The 27041-nt window shown below is 36.9% G+C and overlaps 1 protein-coding gene across 1 annotated transcript in view; it reads right to left on the reverse strand.

Annotated features, from left to right (window-relative positions):
• Nucleotides 1-569: 569 nt before the first annotated feature.
• LOC121418453 overlaps nt 570-27041 on the reverse strand; it is a 30614-nt gene continuing 4142 nt past the window's right edge. The window contains exons 2-8 of the mRNA XM_041612339.1: nt 25539-25754; nt 13622-13753; nt 12461-12550; nt 6978-7084; nt 5943-6008; nt 5072-5140; nt 570-2944 (exon numbers count right to left, since the gene is read on the reverse strand). Coding sequence (XP_041468273.1) covers nt 2849-2944; nt 5072-5140; nt 5943-6008; nt 6978-7084; nt 12461-12550; nt 13622-13753; nt 25539-25746 — 768 coding nt within the window. The 5' untranslated portion in view covers nt 25747-25754 and the 3' untranslated portion in view covers nt 570-2848. The remainder of the gene's footprint in view (nt 2945-5071; nt 5141-5942; nt 6009-6977; nt 7085-12460; nt 12551-13621; nt 13754-25538; nt 25755-27041) is intronic.

Raw genomic sequence — 27041 nt, forward strand, 5'->3', positions numbered from 1 at the left:
GAACGGAATATAATGAATATATAGGGTAATTACAGAAAAGGATCTAAAAGAAACACAGGAGAACAGAAAGAAAGGAAGAAAGAAAGAAATATGGAAGGAAGGATGGAAGGAGGGAAGAAAGAAAGAAAAGAAAGATAGGTAGAGAGAAAACAAACTATGTAAAGATGAATTCATAGATTGCAGACTCATAATTTAATGAGATATAATTTTTTTAATAAGAAGTTTTTATAAGTCAATAACCTTTCTCAGCTGATCCTAGTCAGAGCTAATCGGATTTATCGATTTTAACATCAGTTATATCCAATCATCCACGAGTATTTGATAAAATCACTTCAAGTACATTTTGAAAATACAGCGTGGGCAGATACATAATACTTCAAAATTAAATGTAAGATATTTAAGATATTTAACATTCAAACATGATGTTTTCGCACATCACTTTCTTTTTGACAACTAAAGAAAGAATCAATAATTATTCATTCAATTATATATACATAATACTTCAAAATTAAATGTAAGATATTTAAGATATTTAACATTCAAACATGATGTTTTCGCACATCACTTTCTTTTTGACAACTAAAGAAAGAATCAATAATTATTCATTCAATTTATTTTACCAAATCCAACGCTTATCTGCCTGTATGACTATGATCCATATTGAACTTTATAATAATAATGGTATTTATTTCGAGCAAACAGATTCAAAATGATTTACAAAGTACTGGATAAAATGATTGAAATGCAAAACATTATTACAATAGCAGAAATTCTGAATTGAAGTAACAATGTTTACACAATAGGTGGCCTGTAACAAATTTCAAATATGTATTACAATTAACTATTAAGAAGTATAGGTACAATAAGCACTTACAAAAGAGAAATAAATTGAGAGGGGAAAACAAACGAATGATCGTGAAAGAGAGTCGGGAGAAAAATAATAGGAGAGGGGGGGGATGAAACAAGATGGAGTGTATGAGAAAGTGTGAGAGAGCGGGTGAATCAAATAAGAAAGAAAAAAGGGTAGTCAGAGCTATAAAGCGAGGGAGGCAGACAATTGCGAATAGAAAACATAATTCTCACAACTGGTAATACAATATACATGTCCATTGGATGGGTTAACTCGTGCTTAAATGGATTGTTTTTTTGTTTTTTTTATGAAGGTCAAATTTATGGGTGAGTTAGTGAGTACATTAAAAGGATCGAGAATTGTTGGATGTATGTATATATTATTAACTGTCCAGGGGGTCTAAAGTAAGTAAAATAGTTGTAAACATTGACTTTTATATTTAACATGTTCAGTTAATAAAATGCAAACAAATAACATAAATATAAATACAATTTAGCAGAATCTTAGGATTCAAAAGGAGGAGGTGGCTCAATCGAGGACAATACAGACATTGTGTTTTATAGTCAACGGACCCCTCTGTATTACTATTCAGTTCATTTTATTTTCATTCAGAATTGACACAAGGAAAGGAATTGGACTTGATCTATATCGTTCAGTGCGACATTTGAATTGTGTCAGCATATTACTACTGTTATTCCGCAAATTCCATCTAGTCTCCCCTCTTTTCTTAGGGAGCCAGTGGCGGAAAGTGTCAGGCTTCAAGAGGGATTCGCCAAATTTGAGACAGGTTTCATTGCGTCTTATCTCTAAGGTCTCGAGGTTGGTTTGCTGGAGTGCGTTTCGTATGATTGATAAGAATATCCTAGGATCAATTTAAGTACTCTTTTTTGGACTCTTTCAATGGCAGAAGTGTGTGATTTTGTTAGGCTAGGATGCCAAACGGGTACGCCATATTCTAGTAGCGGGCGGATGTATCCTTTGTAGATCAGGACAAGATCTTTGATTGGTAGTTTGAATGGTATCAACGATCTAAGGATGTACATTCGTCTATTGGCTTTGCGAATCATATTGTTCACTTGGGCATCCCACTTCAAGTCTGACTGAATGAGGATACCTAGGATTTTCATCAGAGATACCTCAATCAACGTTTGGTTATCTAGAGACATTTGCACTGGGACATGATCATATTTTCCAAAGTCTACCAGCATAACAAAGCATTTCCCTGGATTGAGTTTCATACTATTACTCGTGCACCAGTTTGATAGTGAATTCAAGGTAGACTGAACTTCACTGGCCGCACCCCGCTTTCTCGATTCTGCTAGTGTCATGTCATCTACATTTTCCCAGTACCTTAGGCTGCTGTCTGAGAAGGCATCATTTGAAAGCACAAGAAACAATATGGGGCCAAGTTTTGTGCCCTGTGGCACGCCCGCCTTCAGTGTTGTCTCATCAGACAGGTGACCACGGTATCGGGTGCGTTGGGTGCGCCCAGTGAGAAAGTCGGTTATCCACTGCACAATATGTTTCTTAGGGTTCATTGCTATCAATTTACTGATTAGATTCGTGTGATCTACCCTATCGAATGCTTTCGAGAAGTCCGTAGTTACAATTGTGGAGGTTATCTTTTCACGCTTGTCTGCATTGGACACAAGGAAGTTAACAAGATCAACTAAATAGTGTGTGGTTGATCGACTTTTCCGACTACCATACTGGTTTTTATCAAGGAATGGTTCAATGTCAGTAAGCAACCACTTAACAATGTCAGTAAGCAACCACTTAACAATGAAACACTTTTTTTTTCATTCGGAAATATGGAATCAAGTAAATACACCATGATTAACAATAAACGGGCTACAATGTTTGGTTAGTTAGTATAGGGAATGGATTTAGAGAAATAGGGTGAGCGGAAAGAGGGCGTGGAGGGGGGGGGGAGAGGGGTGAGACGAAGAGAGAGTGAGAGACGAAGAGAGAGAGAGAGAGAGAAAGATTGATTTTTTTTCACATGTTGAGCTTGGCGCCAGAATAAAGGGGAGCCTTCTTTGCCACCACAGAATTCAAATGCGGCTGGTTGTAGGTGTATGGGTTAACGTAGGTCTGCAGGGGAAGAAAATAAAAGTGATATACCGAATTATATACACGAAGGCCTATCTGTGAAGATGAAGGATTAATATTCTATCAAAAACATGCTGTTATCACTTCTAATGTAAGTGGAATATTTCAATTTATAACGGGGCTTGCTCGATCATCATGGTGAGAAATGTATCCGATATACGTGATTTAGTTCCATTTATTTTTCACGTGATGTATCGTAAAACTTTTTTTGTCGAGTTACGTGATGATCTCCAATTGAAGGCGTGACCCGTAGCTGTTTCTTCGACCAATCATTGCTCTAAATCTTTGCCATAGCTATGTGGTTTAGGGGAAAATGCGCTATCCGGACGTAGCAAATTTGGTCTCAAAAGATGCGCAAGACTTTAAAAAAGTCAGCGAGTGGCGCGGTCAAAAAATACGCGAGGCAGTGTAGTGACGAAATTTGACGAGGGGAGGGGGTCAAACTAAGCCCCAAGTCAATAAGGATTTAAAGAACTTCGCTTAAGGCAACTTGACTTTGAATCAATCAAAGGGGCATTCTATAGGAATTTGCGCTTGATTCTTTGAGTTGCAATTATCCACCTCTACACTCTAAAAAATATTGGTGAAAATGCTCCGTGAGGGTAATGTCCAACCGACATTGAGCATTTAATTTCTTTTGGGCATTTTTATTTTTAATATCCAGTGTGATGAAAATTTTGCCCATTCTATAATAATTGCTGCTTTCTTTTTTTTTTAACCTCACTTGATAATATGCTTCCCGCATTGTGCAAGCTACTGCCCAAAACTGATTGGACACATAATTACCCTCATGCTGGTGAAAAAAAATATTTTTGAAATGTACACTGAGGATGAACGCAAGTCTTTCTCATCCGGCCCCCAGATGAGGTTGCTGATATTTTGTCAAAAGGTGGCGCTATTGAACTAGATTGCACATGCTATGCACCTGTATTTGTATTTATTTATGTAGTATTTTTCATGCAAATCTGTGTTAATAGGGGCCTGAATCTTGAACTTTCCTTTGATGATGACATAAAAATGTGTTTTTCAGATATACTGTATTGAAATCGAATATAGACGAAATAATGCGCTTTACAACAAATAAAAATATAGAGACAATTTGGTTTATGCAATGAGTGCGTTTTAGCTATTGAATGCCTTAACGAGATTTTCCGTTCCGAGGGGTGAGGGGGTTGGGGCGGGTCTCAAAAAAGTGTCGATTCCCGGGTTCCCTGCAAGGGTCTCTTGGGCACTCTAGGCTGAAAATAATTGTAATATATGAATAAATGGAGTTAAATTTTACCGAGTAGGACGCTGACAATTTTATCACATTCTGATAACAAAATAATGAAGTTATATACATGAAATCATAATTATTTGATATTTTCATACCTGTAATATGTTTCCCTTGTAACAAAATAAGTGCCAGTAATGAAATATGGGTTAAGTCGGTTGTCAATCCAAGCTTGTGTTAATTATCGATGGAAAAAATTTAATAAAAATAATTTTAAAAAGCATTATACTGTACGAATAAGTGAGGATGTGACAGCATGAGCTAGCTCATCGAATATTCATGACGAATGCAAAGACCTGTTAATAACTTTTTCATTCCTTGTCCGATTTTGATGATTTTCTTGTATTTTTGTTTGTTTGATTTTACTTTATATCTTCAAACCATGATTTTCAGCCTGAAGTATATTTTGAATTACAATAAAACAGGACAAATAAATAAATGAATGAATTTATGATAATGATAATAATAATTATAATAAAATGATAATTACGATGCTGATTAGAATAAAGAATTATGATTATAAATGAACAGAAAATAATGATCATGATAAATAAGATTACGTAGATAAATAAATGAAATTAAATACACAAAATTATTTTACTAAACTAAACTGGAGAGATATAGAGAACAAAATAGGTCAATGACCTTGTTTTTGAATACTGCTCCATTGCTTCTTTATGCTTGTGGGAAAGGCAATATCTAAAGGCATCGTCCGATATGTTACTTACGTAGAAAACAAAGTAATAAAACAGAGACACCGCCGGAAATCCCCCTTTTCAATATTAGCACCGATTTTCATCCGATATTATGAACGATCTCTTATTTCATGATCTTACCCTAATGGGATAGGCAGATTTCTTAGACACGTGTCGCACCATATTGCCAGGAAGATAAGAATTGATGCTCTGTGAAAAGAAAGGAAATGACAGATTGAAACCTGGGGAGCGTTTTATTCGACAGTTACCATAGTAACCATAGTAACCATAGTAACCGGCAAAGCAAACTCAAGGAAAGCTGCCAGGTCTGACATCTTGGTCGGACAGAAATGTTGATGAACTCACTCAAGGGAATCAGTCGTGTCTTGCAAACACTTCTCCGGTGTAACTTAAAACGTTTCTGGCACAAGATTCTACAAAATAAATAAATTGGGAGCTCAGCTCATTAATTTAGGGGGCAAGTTTCTAGAATAGTGATGATGATGATGGTGATAATGATAATTATAATGATAAAATTTATAATAATGATGATGATAATTGTAGTATATATGATAATTATGATCATGAAATACTTTTACTAATACTGCTGCTATTACTACTACTACAAAAATTGTAATCATAGTATTGATGATAGTGATTGAATAGTATAAATTTTGATAACAATTATAACAAACACAATAATAACAGCTATACTAGTAATATCGATCGTGATAGTAACAAATCATAATAAAGGTAATGATGATAATATTTGATCGGTCTTATATTGATGACATCTTTGGTAATATATGAAGGAATTATAACTACCTATACCTAACAAAATCATAATGATGATGATAATATATTACTTGCAGTCTATTGATAACATCTTTGATAATAATCTGAAGTACCTACCTATACTTAACAAATCATAATCATAATGATGGTAAATTTTGATTATTAAAGTAAGTCCATTGATAATATCTTTGATACTATCTGACAGAATTATACCTACCCTCTTGTACACCGGAGTCTTCTTAGCCATATGGTCTGAGCGCTTAGCTCCCGTAGAATACTTATTCTGAAAAAATGAAGAAGAAATAAACACATCGAAAATAAATTTCTTTTGCCTGTTTAATTGCACTTTGAATCTGTCCTGACGTGAAGGACCATCCGATTAGCTAGATAAATCAACTAATGCCCGGATAAAGATTGGGGTATGACGGTATTGAGATAACTTCGGACAAAGATGGAATATCAAATTAATAATACACATCATCGAGGGCATTAGTACGAAATATACAAAGGAGGTACTTTGAGAACACTGTTCTAACACGCCCAATGCAAAACCGAGGAGGTTTAGACTGTTTCAAAGGTAACAAATTTGTTTGCTTAAATAGTTTTATTCCCAAAGAAACTGATGTGTATTATTTTTGTATAAGTTAGTAAATTGTAATTCATAATAGTCCTTCTATAATAATATGATAAACAATTTTCATCCCAAAACGATGACCGGTCATAACCGGTCAACTTTTCATTTTCGCTAATAAATCGGTTGCGCCAACTTACGCGACAGATCTTAGCCAATCACTTGATAAGGATCCATTTTATAAAGGCCTTTATTTCTAGAGATAAAATATGAACCAAGTAAAGAATTTATGTTTAAACGCAAAATGAAAGTTTCCAGATCAAAATGGCGTAACTTTTCAGCAAAGATTACTTAGCAAAATTTATCTAATAACGACTGTCGAAAATGAAATTAGAAGATCAAGTAATTCCGCTCTGTTTTAATCAACACATTTTCGTTGGAAAATTACTCCATTTTGATTTGAGGGAATTTAGTTTTTCGTGTTGTTATTCATCCACAAATTATTAAGACATTCATGTAAAATATCACTGTTATAGTGTTATGTTCATAATCGTCCTTATCGATATCATCATGATCATTGTTGTTATCACCATCAATATCATCAGTTATCATTGTCTTCACATCAACACTGTTATCATCATCGTCATCATAATATTTGTCATCATCTGCATAATCACATACCCTTGTTTGAGAGAAGAGTTGTTGGTTCTTAATGGCCCGTTCAGTCAGCTGATATTGGTTCACAAACTCCGAATCATTCGGCATGTTTGGCATGCAGCACTTTGGAGCTAGTATAATCAAGAAATCAAATCAGTGAACAAAATTAATTAATTGTTATTGATGTTAGATTAGTAACATAACTGTTCTGTCTGTTACATTTCCGGAAACTTATTCATACTCTTCCATATACATTGCAGGTCTAAAATGCGTCCAAACATGTCCATTAGTTTCCGTATTACATCCTGATATTATGTGATGGATTTTAGGATTCTTGAACTTTTTGAATGATGCATAACATTTAAAAACTAAAATCTACCGATAGATTGAACCTTTTTTCTTTTCTTTTTTTTACTTTTTAAGATTTTGTTTTAAAGAAACGTAGGACTTTATTTGGTCCTCTCAACTGGCAAATCGATTAAATTTGTATTTTTTCATTCATTATTAAATCCAAAGTCTTTCTTTAATTCAAGTTGAGATCATTTTTTTAAGTGAAAGAAATCATATCGGCTTGTTCCATCACATCGGTATATCGCGCCAGGTCGGGCAATCTCTTAAACCCCATCATTCGAGAAAATGGCCTCCTAAATTATCGAAAGGTCGAGTCCACTTTCCCCCGACCCTTTGTATATTTGGCTTACAGTTTTCACATAACATCTCAGATCATTCTTATATTTGATTGGGAATGTTCAAAAAGCGTCTGGTAAAGTGGACCCGACCTTAGGGTGCCCTTTTTTGAAGCTTTATCTTTTGTTCACTTTTTCTTTCCTTTAGATATTAATATTTGCTCATTCTGCCTTACATAGGTAACAGTCAAACCGGAGTGAACCGACCCCAAACCGATCAAAGCTATTATACAGTGCGTTTAAAAAAGGTTTACTCTTTTAAAAAAACCCTGGGAATTAAAAATATGCAACATATGGGTAGTTTTTTTCACACGTATTCGTGGACTTGTGTATCATCTATCCAATGAAATTAAAAGTTTTGAAAGTTTTGAGTGTTACACTTGAGTGAACACCGTCCATTTTTGTAAAGCTCGCAGAAATCTTTTTGCGCAGAAATGCTCGTTTTCACGCTGTGTCAAGGGGAAAGGGCGCATACATTCGTAATTCCGAAGCTTCGTAGTTCCGAAGGTTTGGTTATTCCGAAGGTTCGTAATTCCGAAGGTTCGTCAATCCGAAAACGCAATAAGGTTCGTAATTCCGAAGGTTCGTCAATCCGAAAACGCAATAAGGTTCGTAATTCCGAAGGTTCGTCAATCCGAAAACGAAATAAGGTTCGTAATTCCGAAGGTTCGTTATTCCGAAAACGAAATAAGGGTCGTAATTCCGAAGGTTCGTTATTCCGAAAACGAAATAAGGTTCGTAATTCCGAAGGTTCGTTAATCCGAAAACAAAATGAGGTTCGTAATTCCGAAGGTTCGTCAATCCGAAAACGAAATAAGGTTCGTTAATCCGAAAACGAAATAAGGTTCGTTAATCCGCAAACGAAATAAGGTTCGTTCATCCGAAAACGAAATAAGGTTCGTTAATCCGAAAATTAAATAGGTTCGTATTTCCGAAAATGAAAAATTATTCATTTTGGTAACAAAAACGGTGTTGTCATTACAAGATTACACGATATTATGCAATGACGATCGATGATGCATGCATGTGTTGTGGCCAAAAGCATGTATTTCATTAAGAATAGGCGCCCTGATCAAGCATAGGCTAATTTCGATTTTATCTGAGCAATTGCTGCCTAAGCAAATGGTTTAAAGATGCAGGGGATCAAGTGTGTTGGTCGCGTGCGAGTAACCTCTAGATAATAGGATTTGTATTGGAGGGGATGTCATTTTTAATAACAGCTTCTGCTGGTAATAAAAATAATACTATACTAATGATCCTTGTGAGATGTTGAAAGCGCGAATCGCAAGCTCAAACTAGTAGACATTTCATGTAACAAGACGTGAACTTAATCATTCTGAGCAGTTTTTTTAATCGTGAGAAAGATGTGTATCTTTCTAAAGAATTAACTCGAGGGCGAGCTGTAATTTGTTTATATACTGACCTGGGGCCCGTTGCATAAAACTTCTTACCTGAGTTTTTGGCCTGTGCTAAAGTCAATGGCGGAAACCAGACTAACCTTAGTTTTCAGTTTTTACCAGAGTTTTCTCTGGTAAAAAGTTTTATGCAACAGGCTTCTAAGTAATCTTTTAAGGACTGCATTTAGTGACTCATGAATAGAATATATATCTCACGAACTAAATAATGAGAGCGCGAACCGCAAGATCAAAATTTGTGATATTCCACCTGAAAACTGGACATTTTATACTTTTTTGTAACCAGGAATAGAATGAGTTTCTCAATAAACAATACTTGATGCGAGCGAGAAACGTGAGCCAAAATTTTCCGATTTCCAACCTGAAAACTGGACATTCTAAGCATTCTTGTGAAAAAAAAATAATAGCTGGGAGAACAGTTTTTAGAACTGAAGTGGCTTCCCTGGGTAAATAATATCTACATCATTATTATCATTCTAGGCCTACATGAAATTTCCAAAAGTTTGAGCACGTGATTCGCTCGCAACATCTCACAAGGATGCCCTTTTAATAGTAATTGACCAAAAATGCGAATTTTACATCTTCAGATTTGATTTATTTCCCCCTAAACCGCTTGCTCGCTACTGCTCGCAGAAATGAAACGTAAATATATAATTCATCAATCAGTGATCACTTAAATTATTTTGCTCAATTCAATTACTACAAAACACACAACCTCTTTACACAGATGATAATCTCATGGTGAAAATATACGTTTGCACCAAATTGCCCCTATTGGCCCCTTTTTTGGCTTTGCCCCCCCGAAGGAAAATATATTCCGCCGCCACTGGTTGAAACACGCATCGTCTTCATGGCTAACTGCAAAAAGTTCTTTAAATGTCCCCTTTAGATCAGGTCAGAGCTTATATATTTAAAATTTCTGTTTGCGATCTTGCTCGCAGTTATTATCTAAATTTAGTTACATAGGCATCTCGTTTCGAAGATCACAAACATATTGCCCATCATATTAAAAAAAAATATATAGCTCGCGCTCGCATTATTTAAAAAGAGTTTATCATGTTATTACATATTTACTTTATTTTATAAGTATAAAGCTAATTATTGACTGTCAGGACTACCCTTTCAAAGAAACAAACAAAAATAAACTTTAAGCTGCCGATCGAGGAAAATGTGGCTGAAAAAAATATTGCCCCCCTCTATTTGACGAAAGTTGGATCCGCCGGGAGGGAGGCAGGCAGGGGGCACTTGCACCCCCAAAATGAAATTAAAAAACAGGGAAAAGAATATTTTCCAAAATGTGAAAGTTCCTTTTTAAAAAATAAATATGCCGTTTTTCGTGTTTTTTCTAAATAAAATACTCTTTTTAAAGTATACGAGTTAAGTTTTCAGGCTGGAATATTGCAAATTTTCAGCTTGCGCTTCGCACTCTCATTCGATTGATAAAATATGCATCCTATGAAGAGGTCACTAAATGCTTTCTTTAACAGGTTCCTTTTCTGGTCAGTATGTTTAAGCTGCGTTTTGCGCTCGTGTTAATTTTTTAGTTAGATGCTTTTTTTTAATGACAGCAGAAATCTGCTCGGATTTTTAAAAACTTGTTTCATTTTTTATTGAAATACCCTAAAGTTTTAGCTTGTGATTCACGCTCGTGACACCTCGCAATTATACCATTTTAAGAATAATTGACCACAAAAAACGTTTTACAACTTCACCTTTGAATTTGTTTTACCAAGAAAAATAAAGCCTAAATATACGTTTTACCATAATAAGAAATCACTTCAAAAAAGGTTTTTCTCTACTTAATCACTATCAAACACACAATGACTTCAAGCAGATGATAATCTTAAGGGGAAAATATCACCAAAGTGTCCATTTTGACGTATGAGTTTCATTTTTTGGCTTTACCCCCCAAACGAAAATTCGTTCGGCCGCCCTTGCCTCCCCATCCTCATAACAATTGAACGGCAACAGTGTCCCCCGCCCCCCTCCCCCTTGCCTCTGCTTTCCCGGTTTTCATTTTTCGGATTAACGAACCTTATTTTGTTTTCGGATTAACGAACCTTACTTCGTTTTCGGATTAACGAACCTTCGGAAAAACGAACCTTATTTCGTTTTCGGATTAACGAACCTTCGGAACAACGAACCTTATTTCGTTTTCGGATTATCGAACCTTCGGAACAACGAACCTTATTTCGTTTTCGGATTATCGAACCTTCGGAATAACGAACCGTCGGAATAACGCCACAAATGTTCGGATTAACGAACCCTTTTTCGTTTTCGGATTAACGAACATCGAGGTATAGGCAATTTACATGTTTCGGAATTACGAACCTTCGGAATAAAGAACCTTCGGAATTACGTGTTTGTATTTCTCATACATTTCCCATGCACTTTAAGTCAATCGAAATAAAACGGATACATTCATGCATTTTGTAACAATTTTGCCACCCAAATTGAAATTTCAACACTTAGTAAGCACAACCTTTACCCTTTTTTTGCCAGCTGGATGTGAGGAGTTAACTGAACCTGAACAAAAGTTCATATCAGACATCTCCAGAATTTTTAAACTAAGTTTTTATCATTTCAAGTGGGTTTACATTTCATTTTTCATTTAATACTTGTTTTGTCACACTTTTTCCAGGCTTGACAATGATTAACAAAACGAGAATCAAGACTAAGCCATTTCATGTAAATCACAGCTTAATTTAAAGCAAATATCGTCATGATGGCCTCGGTGTGTGGGGGAGTGGGGCGGGGCGCAATGCATTCTTTGAAGTGTTTTGGGCAAGGAAACAAGTTAAGAAAAGGTAAGAGATATCTTCAAATCAATTTTGCTAGTTAAATTCCACATGTTCTTCATGATTAACGTCTCCTTTTATTCGCATAACTATTTCAAAGTTCTGCGCAAATCATTTTTTACTAACTTTTCAAAAGTAAGTGGTGCTCACTCAAGCGGAAATATATTTCGACAATTATATCGTCATTTGCTTATTAATGGATCTGTACCGATGTTAAAATGTGGAAAATTCTTCAGGATATTACAAATGTGTAATTTCACAGGATTTTTTCTAAGTGTAAACTTTTTTTTGATACGCACTGTAGAATGGCAGATCGTTGATAGGTTGGGAGTCGGTTTCATTGGTGTAGATAAGGCAATTCAAATCTGACTAATGGGGCGTTGCAAGAAAGTTGCCATCAATTGCAAGTCTATTTTCGGTCCCTAAATCAATCATAAAATTCGAAATTGATTGAGAAATTGCGATTGATTTTTAATTTGCTTCTTGTAATCTGATTCGCCATATGCAGTTAAAAATTGATCGATCAATTGTAAAATGGGCACAGAATATTTACAATTGATTGCAAACCTTTCTTGCTACACCTCCTTATGCCAAGTAAACTTTTATACCTGCAGAACAATCTCGGCGTTCTTTGAGATCCCACCCCTCCTCGCAAGCACAGATCAGATCATGAACCTTAGACTGCACCGGTTTCTTTCCTGAAAATGGAGAGAAAATATGATTAAAAACAATATCCATGTATTAATATCTTAAACCCATATACCCTCAGAACAATTTTACAACAGATGTTTTATGATAGGTATGCTAATCATGCTAATGTCTCTGGGGTTAACTCTAAATCTACAGTGTAATTATCCACACTCAAATTCGAAAGGGTAAAGGGAGGGAGAAGAGATTTCGGCCTCACCCTATACCATCTGTAAAAAAAAAAATTGGGCCCACGCTCTGTTTGAACATAAGTAAACACACACATATCTATGTTATGAGGATTTGGACTTGATATTCGTATAACTCGTAATTGATTCACCATTTGCTTTCATGATATAAAATAAAGTAACTTTAACCTTGTATCAATAGCAATCTAAACATCTATAGTAGATGTGAATATATTACACGTAATAAAGAACCAAAACACGAATATCGTATACCCTCGCTTCGGCCTATATCGTCCTATTTTATGAGACATAAGAAGCTTTTATTTGACTGAAAGGTACATGATTTTGAGAAAGTGGGTAGAACCCACTGCCATTTTATTTATTTTTTATTATTTGCATGATTCAGGACAGAACGCAGCAACAAAAATTTTTAATTTCAAAAAAATCAACGATAATAAATGCAGAGCTCGAATTAAGAATTCAAACGGGCAAGGATTTTTTTTTGGAAAGGGCACCTAAGCGCCCTAAGGAAACGGAATGCGGTGCTTACGAGAATAGTGAATTTGATATTATTGATAAACTTCATTCCCTTGACATGAGCGCATTGTCAAAATAATAATGATAGTATAACGTATTTACAGCAGTAACATATCAGTTCAGTTTACCACATGATTCATGCACTAGATTACTGCAGGCCACACGCCAAAAGGGCATGCACTTTAAGCCTGTAAAAGTCTACGTATGTAAATTTGGAAGGCCATCAAGGCCAATTCTGAGGACGTCGGGAGCCATTGCCTTTAATAGATTAATTCCAGCACTGTATATGGCAGGTGATGGTACTAAGGCCTATACCGAATAAAGTTTTTCGGAAAAAAATATTAAATTGATAAATACCTGCGAGATCTCCACCGGGAGGGCAAGGGTTGGGAGGATTGTCATACTGACTGGATACCTCAGGGATCGGGTTCTGTCTGTTGGGGATGTCTCCTTCAGCGCCGAGATGTTGGACGCCCTCACCGGTGCCTCCTGAATAGTTAGGTGGGTGAGAAGGTGTAAAAAGGATCACTTGCCAATCGATGTAAAAAGGTATATATATATATGTGAAGGAAGAGGGCCCTTTGCACAACGTGTATGATGAAGACCCTACTGGCCGAAAGTTAGCCCAATAAAAGAGATACTTGGAAGCTACGTCTTGCATCAATGCTTGAATTATTTACGCCTATATATATATATATATATATATATATATATATATATATATATATATATATATTCTTTGAAACAATGGTGTAATGGAATTATACATGTAGCTTTGAGGGAGCCGGACATGGCGTATTGTGCAAATGTCCTGATAGCTGTGAGCTAGCGAGCGAGCAAACATATGACCTTTTAAACAACAAGATTTAATTTGTGGTAGATTTAGTAATGATAATAATAATTATAATAATAATAATGATAATAATAATAATGATAATTATAAAAATGATGATAATAGTTATAATGATAATAATAATAACAACAATAACAATACGACGTTGCTTAAAGGGAAATGAAACCTTTTAGACAAATAGGCTTGTGTAGAAACAGAAAAATCAAAGAATAAGAATAAAGAAAGTTTGAGAAAAATCGGACAAATAATGAGAAAGTTATGAGCATTTGAATATTGCAATCACTATTGCTATGGAGATCCTCACATTGGCAATGCGACAAGGATGTGTGATGTCACTGATGAACAACTTTCCCTTTGGTGGACTATAAAATACCCTCAAAATGTCTTTTCGCTTTTTCTTATGATGATACAAACTCTTTATCCATGATGTATTCGTAAAAAATATGCATTACATGCCCTAATGTAGACAGAACACATGATTTATGGATAGATGTGATAAAAGAGGCAATTCTAGTGAAATATATACTAGAGTAATGGGGAGAGTTGTTCACAAGTGACATCACACATCTTTGTCGCATTGCCAATTTGCTATCTCCATAGCATTAGTGATCGCAATATTCAAATGCTCATAACTTTCTCATTATTTGTCCGATTTTTCTCAAACTTTCGTTGATCTGTTTCTTTGATTTTTCTGTTTTCACACAAGCTATCTTGTTCCAATGGTTTCATTCTCCTTTAATTGTATAGCGCATAACACTGCTCATGGGCGTCTCTATGCGCTTACTAGGAAAATAGATATAGAAAGAAGTGTGGATTAAAGCTTTATGTGGCTGCCCCCAATCTCATTTTGGCAGCTTCCCGCGCCCCTTGTGGATGCGCGTTTTTTACCTTATTGTCTACGCGCTGCGCTAATTAGTTTTAAGTCTCTTTACCAGTGATTCTTCCGATAATTAAAGATAATTCTTTGTTTTCACATTATTTAAATTGTTAATCGAACGAATTGGATCATAATTCTTGTGTATAATAGTAGTTTATATTTTCCAACACTTTCTCGATCTAACTTGCCAATTCAGTGTAATTATAAAACATATTTTTCTTGATTATATTTTTATGATATCAATGCGCGCAAAGTGCCATGACAACCAAAAATAACTATTTTCTTGATTTTGTCACTTTGCTGTTATTTGACCTATAGAAGGAGACCTTTGTTTACGGCTCCTCTGCAAAATCTGTTATAACATTACTGCCATGCACACGTTATTTATGTCCAGCCAACGAGGTGAGTTGGATCGAAAGAAGTTTTATTCATGATATTGCTGTTATAAATTATTAATCAATTCTTTATTTTCATGTAATATTATTCTAATGATTGTGGAATATTATGGATATTTATGTTTCGGAACTTGGTTGATATTGATGTGCTTTTGTTTAAATTACGTAATTGTACTTGAAACTTAGTGACATGACATTTGGTTATGAATGATGAGAATTAGTTAAGAATTATTGTATGAAATGTTATATGATCGTATATGTCTTGTTTGAAATGTCATAGTTGAGGAAATTTCACTAAAAGAGTAATTTAATAAGACTTGATTAATATATGTTTAATTGGAAAAGATATATCATTGCAATGTTATGAAATATGAAATTAATTGTTTTAATTGTTCAATGTTTGTTACAGTTTCATGGCACTGTTTGGAAATAAACTTTCAACATCCGTCTAAACGTTGGATCTTCTGACTTGTGTAAATAACTTGGTGGCAGTTACAGTGAAACTCGATGGACATTGAATCCTGTCCAACAAGTACCGGTATGCTTAGATGATCGTGTAGATGTATCAAGCTGAGCCATTCGATGTCAACCAGTGCATTCGGTCCCTTCAAGCCATCGGTTAAGGCGCATCGCGGGATATTCGGCAACTGAGTGACGGCTTCAAAACCTTGGAAACACATCTAGATCTACAACGCAACCCAGAACTTTAAAGATGTCAAAGAACCAATGAACGAGAACTAGAACTATAGGCTTAGAATTATAACAATTAATTGAAGTAGACTAACAACGAACTGAAGCAAGAGTTACAACCGGACTAATTTTATTTTATTGCATCTACATGTAAGTCGATCGTATCATGATTCGTCTTCAGTAAGTCATACCATTTTATTTATTTCTTTTCATCAGTTTGCAAATGATTGATATAATTCATATATCTCATTATATTTCCTAAATTGAAATTTCGGTCTTTGAGATATTTTGCCGAGAAATTATTTGAATGCATTCTTCTCAATTTTGAAGTTTGATGGAGTATCTGTTACTTGCAATTTAACTCCAGATTATTTTGCAGAAGCTAAATTTCAATCTTTGCTATATGATTCAACAATTTCCATTTCTATGTTGAGAAGTCAGATGTAACTATATATTGTCCATTTGGAATTTCTATGCTTTTTTATGAAGAATATATACAATAGGTTCCCTGTTGTGATTCAGCAAGTTGATTATTGAATTAATGCCCTCATCGGTAGCATGGATATTCATGTAGACATAGATAGCATGTCTGTAGAGAATATGCGCCGTTCTGCTCGCATAAAGAAACTAACAGAAAAAGCAATCATTCAAAAGAAAGATGATGAGTTGCAGGGCAAATTTTATTCAGAACACCTTGACCTGCTAACAACCCTAAAGGACACTGATAAATTGCTCTCTTCAGTCAACATTAACGAAAATGAACTTTCTCTGCGGAAATCTGATATTTCTGCAAGATTCGATTCTCTGCGAAAAGTTGCAAGTGAACTTGAAGAAATTCAAGGCGGTGTGAATGAGGATATAGCCAAGCATTTAGATGAGCTTTCCCCAATTATTGTAGACACAATTTCAAAAATTGTGGTTGCCGTTTCTGAATCACGACGGGAAACATTCATTGAAGCACCCTCTGTTTCAAAGAAGTCTGCTGCGTCTAAGATGTCGAAAATATCTACAATTTCTTCAAAAAGGGCAGTTGTAGTAGCTGAAGCGGCAGCATTGCAAGAGAAACTTGCTGCTCACAAGCGCCAGAATGAATGCCAGATGGTGTTAGAACGCCTCGAGATGGAAGAAGATGCTCGAAGGAAAGAAGCATCACTCAAGATAGAACAGCTACGAAGAAAACTAGAAGAGGAACGCCTAGAAGGTGAACTAAAGGCACAGGAGGCAATGATAAGAGTGTATGACGAAGTAGAAGATGATGGTGCGTCAACAGATACGATGAGATCGACAAAACAATTGATTAAATCCCCTAATCAAGATGACAAAAGGGTTAAGTCGCAAAAACATGACGCCTCCATCGATCCTCCTCTCAAAAAGAGCAAGGCTTTAAATCCTGACTCACCTGTCTTCCAGCCATCTCATTCTTCAAGCGAGGCCCAACAGAATGAAAGTCTAGCAGAAGTTCTCACTCGAACGATGACACTTAGTCGGTTACCAATTCCTGAGCCTCCAGTATTTATGGGTGATCCTCTCCAATATCCTGACTGGCTATCAGCTTTCACAACTTTGATTGAATGTCGTGGAATTCCCTCTGGTGAAAGGATACACTACCTCAGAAAGTACATTGGAGGATCAGCAAGAGAGGCTGTCAGCGGCTTCTTTTTGCTGAGGTCTGAGAAAGCATATGAACAAGCCAGAGAAATACTTGAGAAGCGTTTCGGCAACCCCTTCACCATTTCAGAAGCCTTTCGATCCAAACTTGACTCATGGCCAAGGATCGGCAATAGGGATTCCAAAGGCCTTCAGAAACTTTCAGATTTCTTGCAACAATGTCTTCAAGCATCATCAGAAATCAAAGACTTGGAAATCTTGAATGACATTCGGGAGATGAGCAGAATTTGCATGAAACTTCCGGATTGGATTGTACACAGATGGAATCGCACGGTAGCGAAAGTCAAGAAAGACAATGGCAGGTATCCATCATTCAGAGAATTTGTCTCATTTCTATCAGAAGAAACTGATATTGCCAATGATCCGTATGTTACATATGACACAGTAAAGGCAGGAAAAGACAAGAATCATAACGATGCTTTCCAGATACAGGAAGAAAGCAAGAATCCTACATCTCGTCAACAAAGGACAACCTTCTCTGTAGCCAGCAAGACAAGCACTACCCAGAAGACATGTGTCCTCTGCAAACGGCAGAATCATGGGTTGAATGAGTGCTGGGACTTCAATCAGAAAACTTTGGAGCAAAGGAGAGATTTAGTGAAGAAAGAAGGTCTTTGCTTCGGATGTCTCTCCAAAGGTCATATGTCGAAGCAGTGTCAAAAGAGGGCTGAGTGCAAGAAGTGCAACAAGCGCCACCCAACAAGTCTACACAATGAGACACTAAATCAGCTGTCTACGGAAAGAAAACATGATCAAAGTGAGGCACAGTCTACTCAGACCAAAGAAGTTACCAAGGAGAAAGAAGCTTCTTGCAACAGAGTCAGGTCAGATGTAGATGTTTCTCTCACATCGATGGTGCTGCCTGTTTACCTATCTAGTTTGGATGACCCTCATAAGGAGATACTAGTATATGCCTTACTAGATACGATGTCGGATACAACATTTATCACAGATAGTATTGGAAATGACCTTCAGGTGTCCTCTGAAACTGCGATGTTAAGTTTGACTACAATGACAGATTCCAAGACAATTCCATGTAGGAAATTCAAGAATCTTGTCGTTCGAGGTTTTAAGTCAGCAGTAAAGATACCTCTTCCTGCTGCATACTCCAGGAACTCCATCCCTCTTGATGAAGCTCATATCCCCACAGAAGAGACAGCCAACAAGTGGACTCACTTAAAAAATCTCTCGAACCAGCTCGCACCAAAGCAAGATTGCCCCATAGGTCTGCTCATTGGATACAATTGTGCCCGTGCTCTTGCACCAAAGAATTGCATTCTTGGAAAGAATGATGAGCCATTTGCAGTAGAGACGGAGTTGGGATGGAGCATCGTCGGTGGTTCTCAGAACGACTCCACAGAGAGCTTTGACACGATTGGGCAGACATATCGTACTGTCAATGTGAAGGTAGCAGATCCTAGTCTGACAGACAGTCAGTCTAATGTGAAGTACATTTACAAGACACAGTTAAAGGAAGTTACTGCTGGAGACTTCCTTCAGATGATGGAAAGAGACTTTCATGAATTAGACAGAAAGGAAACGATGTCTCAGGAAGACAAGAAATTTCTAAAGATCATCAAAGATGGAATCCACCAAAGGGATGATGGGTATTATGAAATGCCCTTACCTTTCAAGAAGGGTGAACCTGATCTGCCTGACAATCGGAAAGCTGCTATGAGCCGACTTCACGGATTGAAAAATCAGTTCCTGAAGAGACCAAAGTACCATGAACATTACATGACTTTCATGAATGAGATTCTTAAGCGAGGTGATGCTGAGAAGATTCCCACAGATGAAGTGTCTACTTCAAGCAGTTGGTATATACCACATCATGGTGTATATCACCCTAAAAAGCCGAACAAAGTCAGGGTCGTATTCGACTGTAGTGCTCGATACCAAGGAACCTGTCTGAATGATCATCTTCTACAAGGGCCCGACCTGATCAATCCCCTTATCGGAGTTCTGTGTAGATTTCGCCAAGCACCTATAGCCTTCACTTGCGACGTAGAAAAGATGTATCACCAGTTCCGTGTGACGAAGGAACATCAAGACTATCTCCGTTTCCTGTGGTGGGAGGATGGGGATCTCTCTAAGCCCCCAGTGGATTATCGAATGAAGGTCCATCTCTTTGGAGCCACTTCTTCTCCGGGATGTGCAAACTTTGGGCTGAAGCAAATAGCAGAAGACCACAAAGTCCTTGGTGTAGAAGCTGCAGAATTTTTGAAGAGGAATTTCTACGTCGATGATGGCCTAAAATGTGTATCCTCTGAAGAAGATGCCATTGACCTTATCAAGAAGGCAGTGTCTATGTGTGCCAAAGGTAACCTGCGTCTTCATAAGTTTGTCTGCAACAATCAGCGAGTGACAAGCAGTATCCCCGAATCGGAACGAACTGTTGTTGCAAAGACTAGTCTGGAACTCGGTCAACAAGGCTCCACATCAATTGAAAGAGCACTTGGGATACAATGGTGCATCAACTCAGATGAATTCTGTTTCAGACTAACCCTCAAGGATCATCCCCTGACAAGACGCGGGATTCTTGCCACCGTTGCTTCCATTTACGACCCACTCGGTTTGATTGCACCTGTGGTTCTTGTTGGAAGACAGATTGTCCAGGAAATGTGTAGACAAAAGATGGACTGGGACCATCCTGTTCCTGAAGATCTCCGTCCACAATGGGAAAAGTGGAGACTTGAGATTCTGAAACTTCCCAAAGTTACCATCCCTCGTTGCTTCGAACCACAAGACTTTGGGACACCTCAGGAAGTGCAGCTCCACCACTTTTCAGACGCCTCCTTATCAGGATATGGTCAGTGCTCCTACGTGCGTCTAAAGGATGAAAATGGCAAGGTCCACTGCTCCTTAGCCATGGCAAAGGCAAGAGTGACTCCTCTAAAGCCAACAACAATCCCAAGGTTAGAACTCCAGGCAGCTACCTGCTCCGTAAGAATTGCTAGTATCCTAAATGATGAACTTGACTATGATTCTCTCACGCACCACTTCTGGACAGACTCAAAAGTTGTTCTTGGCTACATATACAACGAGACTAGGCGCTTCCATATGTATGTTGCCAATCGTGTTGAACGCATACTTCAGACTTCATGCCCAGAACAATGGAATTATGTATCCAGTGCTGAGAATCCTGCTGATCATGCTTCTCGAGGATTGACGACAGAAGAAATGCTATCATCCAACTGGCTTACAGGACCTACCTTTCTTTGGAAGAGTGAGATTCCTACACAAGATGTCGATGTTGAGGTTTCTCCTGACGATGTTGAAGTGAAATCAGCAGCTACTGTTCATGTTACACAGGTAGAGAACTTCACATCTTTCGAAGATAGATTGACTCGGTTCTCCAGTCTTCATAATGCAGTGTCAGCAGTTGCAGTGATAGTAAAGTGCTGCTACAGAAAGAAGGACCTGAGCATTGATGAAGTAGAAGCAAGACGAATAGCGGAAAGGAATATTATCCGTGCAATTCAGAAAGAAGCATTTCGTGAAGAAAGGAAGCAAATCAAGTCAGATCCCTCAGTCGGTTCAAAGTCCAACTCATTGAAGCAGCTTGACCCTTTCCTTGATAATGACAATCTTCTACGGGTGGGAGGTCGGTTGAAAAAGGCCGAGATGATGTATGGTGCAAAACATCCTATCATCCTACCAAAGCGAAGCCATCTATCCAACCTCGTTGCCTTGCACTATCATCAAAGAACTGCACATCAAGGAAGAAATCTGACCATCAATGCCATTCGTTCCAGTGGATATTGGATCATTGGTTGCAGGAGTATTGTCTCATCTCTAATCAGCAAGTGTGTAATCTGTATCAAATCCCGAGGCAAGCCAAGAGGACAAAAGATGGCCGATCTACCTCAGGATAGAGTAGACCCTTCTCCTCCTTTCACCTACTGTGGACTTGACTGTTTTGGTCCCTTTACTCTCAAGGAAGGAAGAAAGGAGATAAAGCGATATGGGCTCATTCTTACCTGTATGGCTATGAGGGCCGTACATATCGAAATGCTAGACGATCTGTCCACCGATGCATTTCTCAATGGACTAAGATGTTTCATTGCTATCCGGGGAAATGTTCGCCTCATTCGTTGTGATCAAGGATCTAACTTCATTGGAGCCAAGCATGAATTGAAAAAAGGCCTCCGTGAATTAGATGGAGATCGCGTTGCCACTCAATTACTGAAACTTGACTGCGAATTCAAGATGAACCCTCCTTCTTCAAGTCACATGGGAGGAATCTGGGAACGACAAATCAGGAATGTCAGAAATGTTCTCGATGGAATACTAGAACAGTCAGGAGCTCAACTAAATACATCCTCTCTTCGAACGTTCCTGTACGAAGCTATGGCTATCATCAATAGCAGGCCATTGACAGTTGAAGATCTGGAATGTGCGGATGGTCCACTCCCCTTGACTCCGAATCATGTCTTGACCATGAAGTCAGGTATTGTGATGCCCCCACCAGGAAAATTTGAGAGAGAAGACCTCTATCTCTCAAAAAGATGGAGACGTGTGCAATACTTAACAGATCTCTTTTGGATTCGTTGGAAGAAAGAGTATCTTCACACCCTCCAAACCAGGAAGACCTGGCCAAAACAACAGCGAAACTTCGAGGTAAATGACATAGTCATGCTACAAGACGATGGTCTTTGTAGAACACACTGGAGTATAGCCAAGGTTGTTCAGACTTTCGTAAGCGATGATGGCTTCGTTCGTCGAGTTAAACTTCTCAAGGCAACTCCGGACTTAGACAAGAATGGAAAACCTCTCCAAAAGAGAACTGTGCTTGAAAGACCTGTCCACAAGCTGATCTCCTTAGTCCCTAACTCCGACTAAGTTTACCCCTTTGACTCTTTCACTGATATCATTTTGTCTTATGGTTGTTATATACATATATATATTTACATATAGACAACCCTTTTTATTTGCCTATCTTTGAGTGACTTGTGTAAGAGATTTCTTACCTGATATTTATGGTGATTATATTTTTTGCTATTGATTGTACTTTAATGTGTTTTATTCACATTCTGGATATTATGTGTGTATCTATACATATATATAATATTCAAAACAAAAACAAAGAAAAAAAAATCAAAGAAGATTTTTGGGTGGGAGTGTGGCTGCCCCCAATCTCATTTTGGCAGCTTCCCGCGCCCCTTGTGGATGCGCGTTTTTTACCTTATTGTCTACGCGCTGCGCTAATTAGTTTTAAGTCTCTTTACCAGTGATTCTTCCGATAATTAAAGATAATTCTTTGTTTTCACATTATTTAAATTGTTAATCGAACGAATTGGATCATAATTCTTGTGTATAATAGTAGTTTATATTTTCCAACACTTTCTCGATCTAACTTGCCAATTCAGTGTAATTATAAAACATATTTTTCTTGATTATATTTTTATGATATCAATGCGCGCAAAGTGCCATGACAACCAAAAATAACTATTTTCTTGATTTTGTCACTTTGCTGTTATTTGACCTATAGAAGGAGACCTTTGTTTACGGCTCCTCTGCAAAATCTGTTATAACATTACTGCCATGCACACGTTATTTATGTCCAGCCAACGAGGTGAGTTGGATCGAAAGAAGTTTTATTCATGATATTGCTGTTATAAATTATTAATCAATTCTTTATTTTCATGTAATATTATTCTAATGATTGTGGAATATTATGGATATTTATGTTTCGGAACTTGGTTGATATTGATGTGCTTTTGTTTAAATTACGTAATTGTACTTGAAACTTAGTGACATGACATTTGGTTATGAATGATGAGAATTAGTTAAGAATTATTGTATGAAATGTTATATGATCGTATATGTCTTGTTTGAAATGTCATAGTTGAGGAAATTTCACTAAAAGAGTAATTTAATAAGACTTGATTAATATATGTTTAATTGGAAAAGATATATCATTGCAATGTTATGAAATATGAAATTAATTGTTTTAATTGTTCAATGTTTGTTACAGTTTCATGGCACTGTTTGGAAATAAACTTTCAACATCCGTCTAAACGTTGGATCTTCTGACTTTGTGTAAATAACTTGGTGGCAGTTACAGTGTGGATTAAAGCTTTATGTAGACTGTCTTAATCGGAAAACTCTATCATATGTCATCGTTTCCCTTTCCCATTTTTTTCTCCAATTTTGTTTTGGTAGTGAAAATTTTGGTGGCCACTGCGTCTCCACACATACATACCCTCACAGAGAGATACAAATACAAGAAACCCACACCCTCCCGCACCGTATACCCCTATACTTACCCTCACACACTCACAGACAGTTGTAATGACACTTAAACACCCACATATTCACCCACACATTCATCCACACATCTCTCACACACTCACAGAGAGAGATACATATAGATAACCACATACAGTCACAGAGTGAGATACAGATACATAGACACCCACACCATCACACATAGTCTTCCCTTACAGACGCTTACAGAGTCCCAGTGGTGTCTGAATTGAGAGGTGACAGACAGCTAACAGAACAGTAAGCATTTAGAATGAAAAAAAAAGATTACCATTATGTGAATTAGAACCTGTTGAATGTGAAATATGAGATAACGATAAATAAATCATAATAATTCAGGCACACCGTTGACTTGAACACAATCATGACAATCTATCCAGATTATAAAGTTAATAAGGAAGAAATTATCATTATCCACGAGATAAAAGTACTTGTTTTATTCGAGTAATAAGAATTTAAACGCGTTGAGCGCCTCTGGCAGCCTCGTCTGCATTACGCGATTCAATATACCAGCAGTGCTGATTTTGAAAACAACTATATAATAATTATTCACAAAAACACCATTCATGATGATAATAAGATACTATGTTCATTGATCCTAAATGATGTTTGACCTTGATCATGTGACCTAAAAATTCTGCAAGATGATCAGTGATACGTGATTGCCCATAATTATGACCACATTTCATGGACAACAAACTTTCAAATTATGATGGCCAAAGTTCATTGACCTTTAAATGATCTTTGACCTTGGTGATGTGACCTGAAACTCATGCAGGAAATTCACTTGATACTTGATTACAAGAAAGTTTTATGAACTAGATCCATATTATACTTGCAAAGTTTTGACATTAAGAATATTAACCTTAGTTAACATTTTGTTTTGAGTCCCCTAACATAATCTAAGTTCATTGCCTCTAGATAACCTTTGACCTTGGTCATGTGACCTAAGACATTCATGAAATGCTCAGTGGTATTGATTACTTTTTTGTCCAAGTTTCATGGACTAGATCCATGAACTTTCAAAATTATTTTGGCGTTCAACAAATAACTCCGACATGGCCAAAGTTCATTAACCCTAAATTACATTTGACTTTGATCATGTTACCTGAAACCCATGCAGGATGTTAAGTAGTAATACTAGCTTGATTACCCTTATACCCAAGTTTTATAAACTAGGTCAAAATAATTTCTAAGTTATGACATTTCAAAAACGTAATCTTAGGATAAGATTTCGATGTTGATTCTCCGAACATGGTCTAAGTTCATTGACCCCGAATGACATTTAACCTTGGTCATGTGACCTGGCCCTCAGGCAGGATGTTATCCTTATGTCAAATTTTTATGAACTATGTCTACATACTTTGACATTTCAAAAACTTAACCTTAGGTTAAGATTTCAATGTTGACGACGACGCCGCCACCGCCGCCGTCGGATAAGCGGCGCCTATACTCTCGCTCTGCATGCAGGTGAGACAAATACCAAGAGAATAAAGATTAAATAATGCCAAGTGGTGTGTATACCTTGGATGAAGGTCAAAGGTGGAATGACGACCTTTGAGTTGATGGCTGTGTTCTCTAGGTCGCGTTGTGACGGGGCTAGAGGAAAGTCGTAGTAGTTGCTGTTCATGAGGAGGTTCCTCAAGGCAATTCGATCCCTCAGAGACATCCCTGAGTACTCGCTACTTGCCAAGGCTCCAAGGAGCAACACGTTCAGAATCACGTACAACATGTCGTTTTCTCTATTAAAAATAATAAAAAGATTACAGTTAATAAACATGAAACGCTGAAATGGATAGATAAAAAATACAATGAATGAAAATATTATCAAATTCTACTGCAAAGCTTACACACAGTGCCATCTGCGTGCGTTCGCGTAAACACACACCCATCCACCCATCCAGGTACATTAACACATCTCTTTTTATCCAACATATACATGCACCCCACACAAGCACCCACACAGGTTAAAGTACTAAACCTTTTTTCAGATACTGCTTCATTCATTACAACAAACTAAAAATATGACATTTTTGCTATTTTACACCTGATATTAATGTGTTCAGAAATTTTGCTTGTTAATAAATTCTCATTTCCATATGCTCTATTTTATGCTGCTTTTTAAAATATCAATCTGTTAATTTGTTTATGATTCACATTAGTTTGTGTTATGTTTTTGAAAGGAAATGAATTAAATAAAGAATTTAATAAAAATTAATTCTATTTTAAACAAAACAATCATCATCTTGATATTTAAAGAGGGGTATCGACAGTGATGGGTATGTTCATGCAGAATAATATAGAGAGTGGAAAAAAAAATCATCCATGCCATGACCGTTAGTGACGTAGTGTGACGTATGTTGATGCATGGTTGGGTGCAAATGACCTGTATTCTGAAATATGTTGGAAATGCATTTCGAACATCACATTGTTTTGATAATGCTCGGATGAATCTCAGCGAGGCTATATGGAGGGATAAGGTTATCGCGTGTAATCAAGAAGGCTGGAAATGTTACCTCACTTGGCAAAATTTTACGAATCTGACAGCACCACAGTTACCATGCACACAAAGGCAACTCACAATTAGGAAGCTCGTGTGATTCGTTTTCATACAATATATAATAATATTAATAATCATTGCAAGAATCTTTCACACAACATATAAATATCGGTAGTGTAGTAGATTTCACGGTACACCATGTATCTTTCTTGGGCAAATGTTGGTCCTGAAAAGGACCACCCAATCTCGACGCTTCGACAAGTGTGTTCTTGTCGTCCTCAGGAGAAACCGATATAAATATCGGTTTCTTAGGGATTTTTTTCTACATTAATTTTGCCATCATGACTAATCATGTCTCAGAATAAAAACTAATTCGATCATGTACTTGATAGTATTGTTCTGAATGGCACGAGAATGTAGCAGTAGCATAACAAGCCCATCCCCCAAAAAAGCATGAATAAATAAAAAAAATGAATAAATAATAAAATAAATAATATATAGGTGGCTGTCATGTCGTATATGAGGCA

Source organism: Lytechinus variegatus, chromosome 7 (genome assembly GCF_018143015.1).
Source record: "Lytechinus variegatus isolate NC3 chromosome 7, Lvar_3.0, whole genome shotgun sequence".
In the NCBI taxonomy this organism is placed as follows: domain Eukaryota; kingdom Metazoa; phylum Echinodermata; class Echinoidea; order Temnopleuroida; family Toxopneustidae; genus Lytechinus; species Lytechinus variegatus.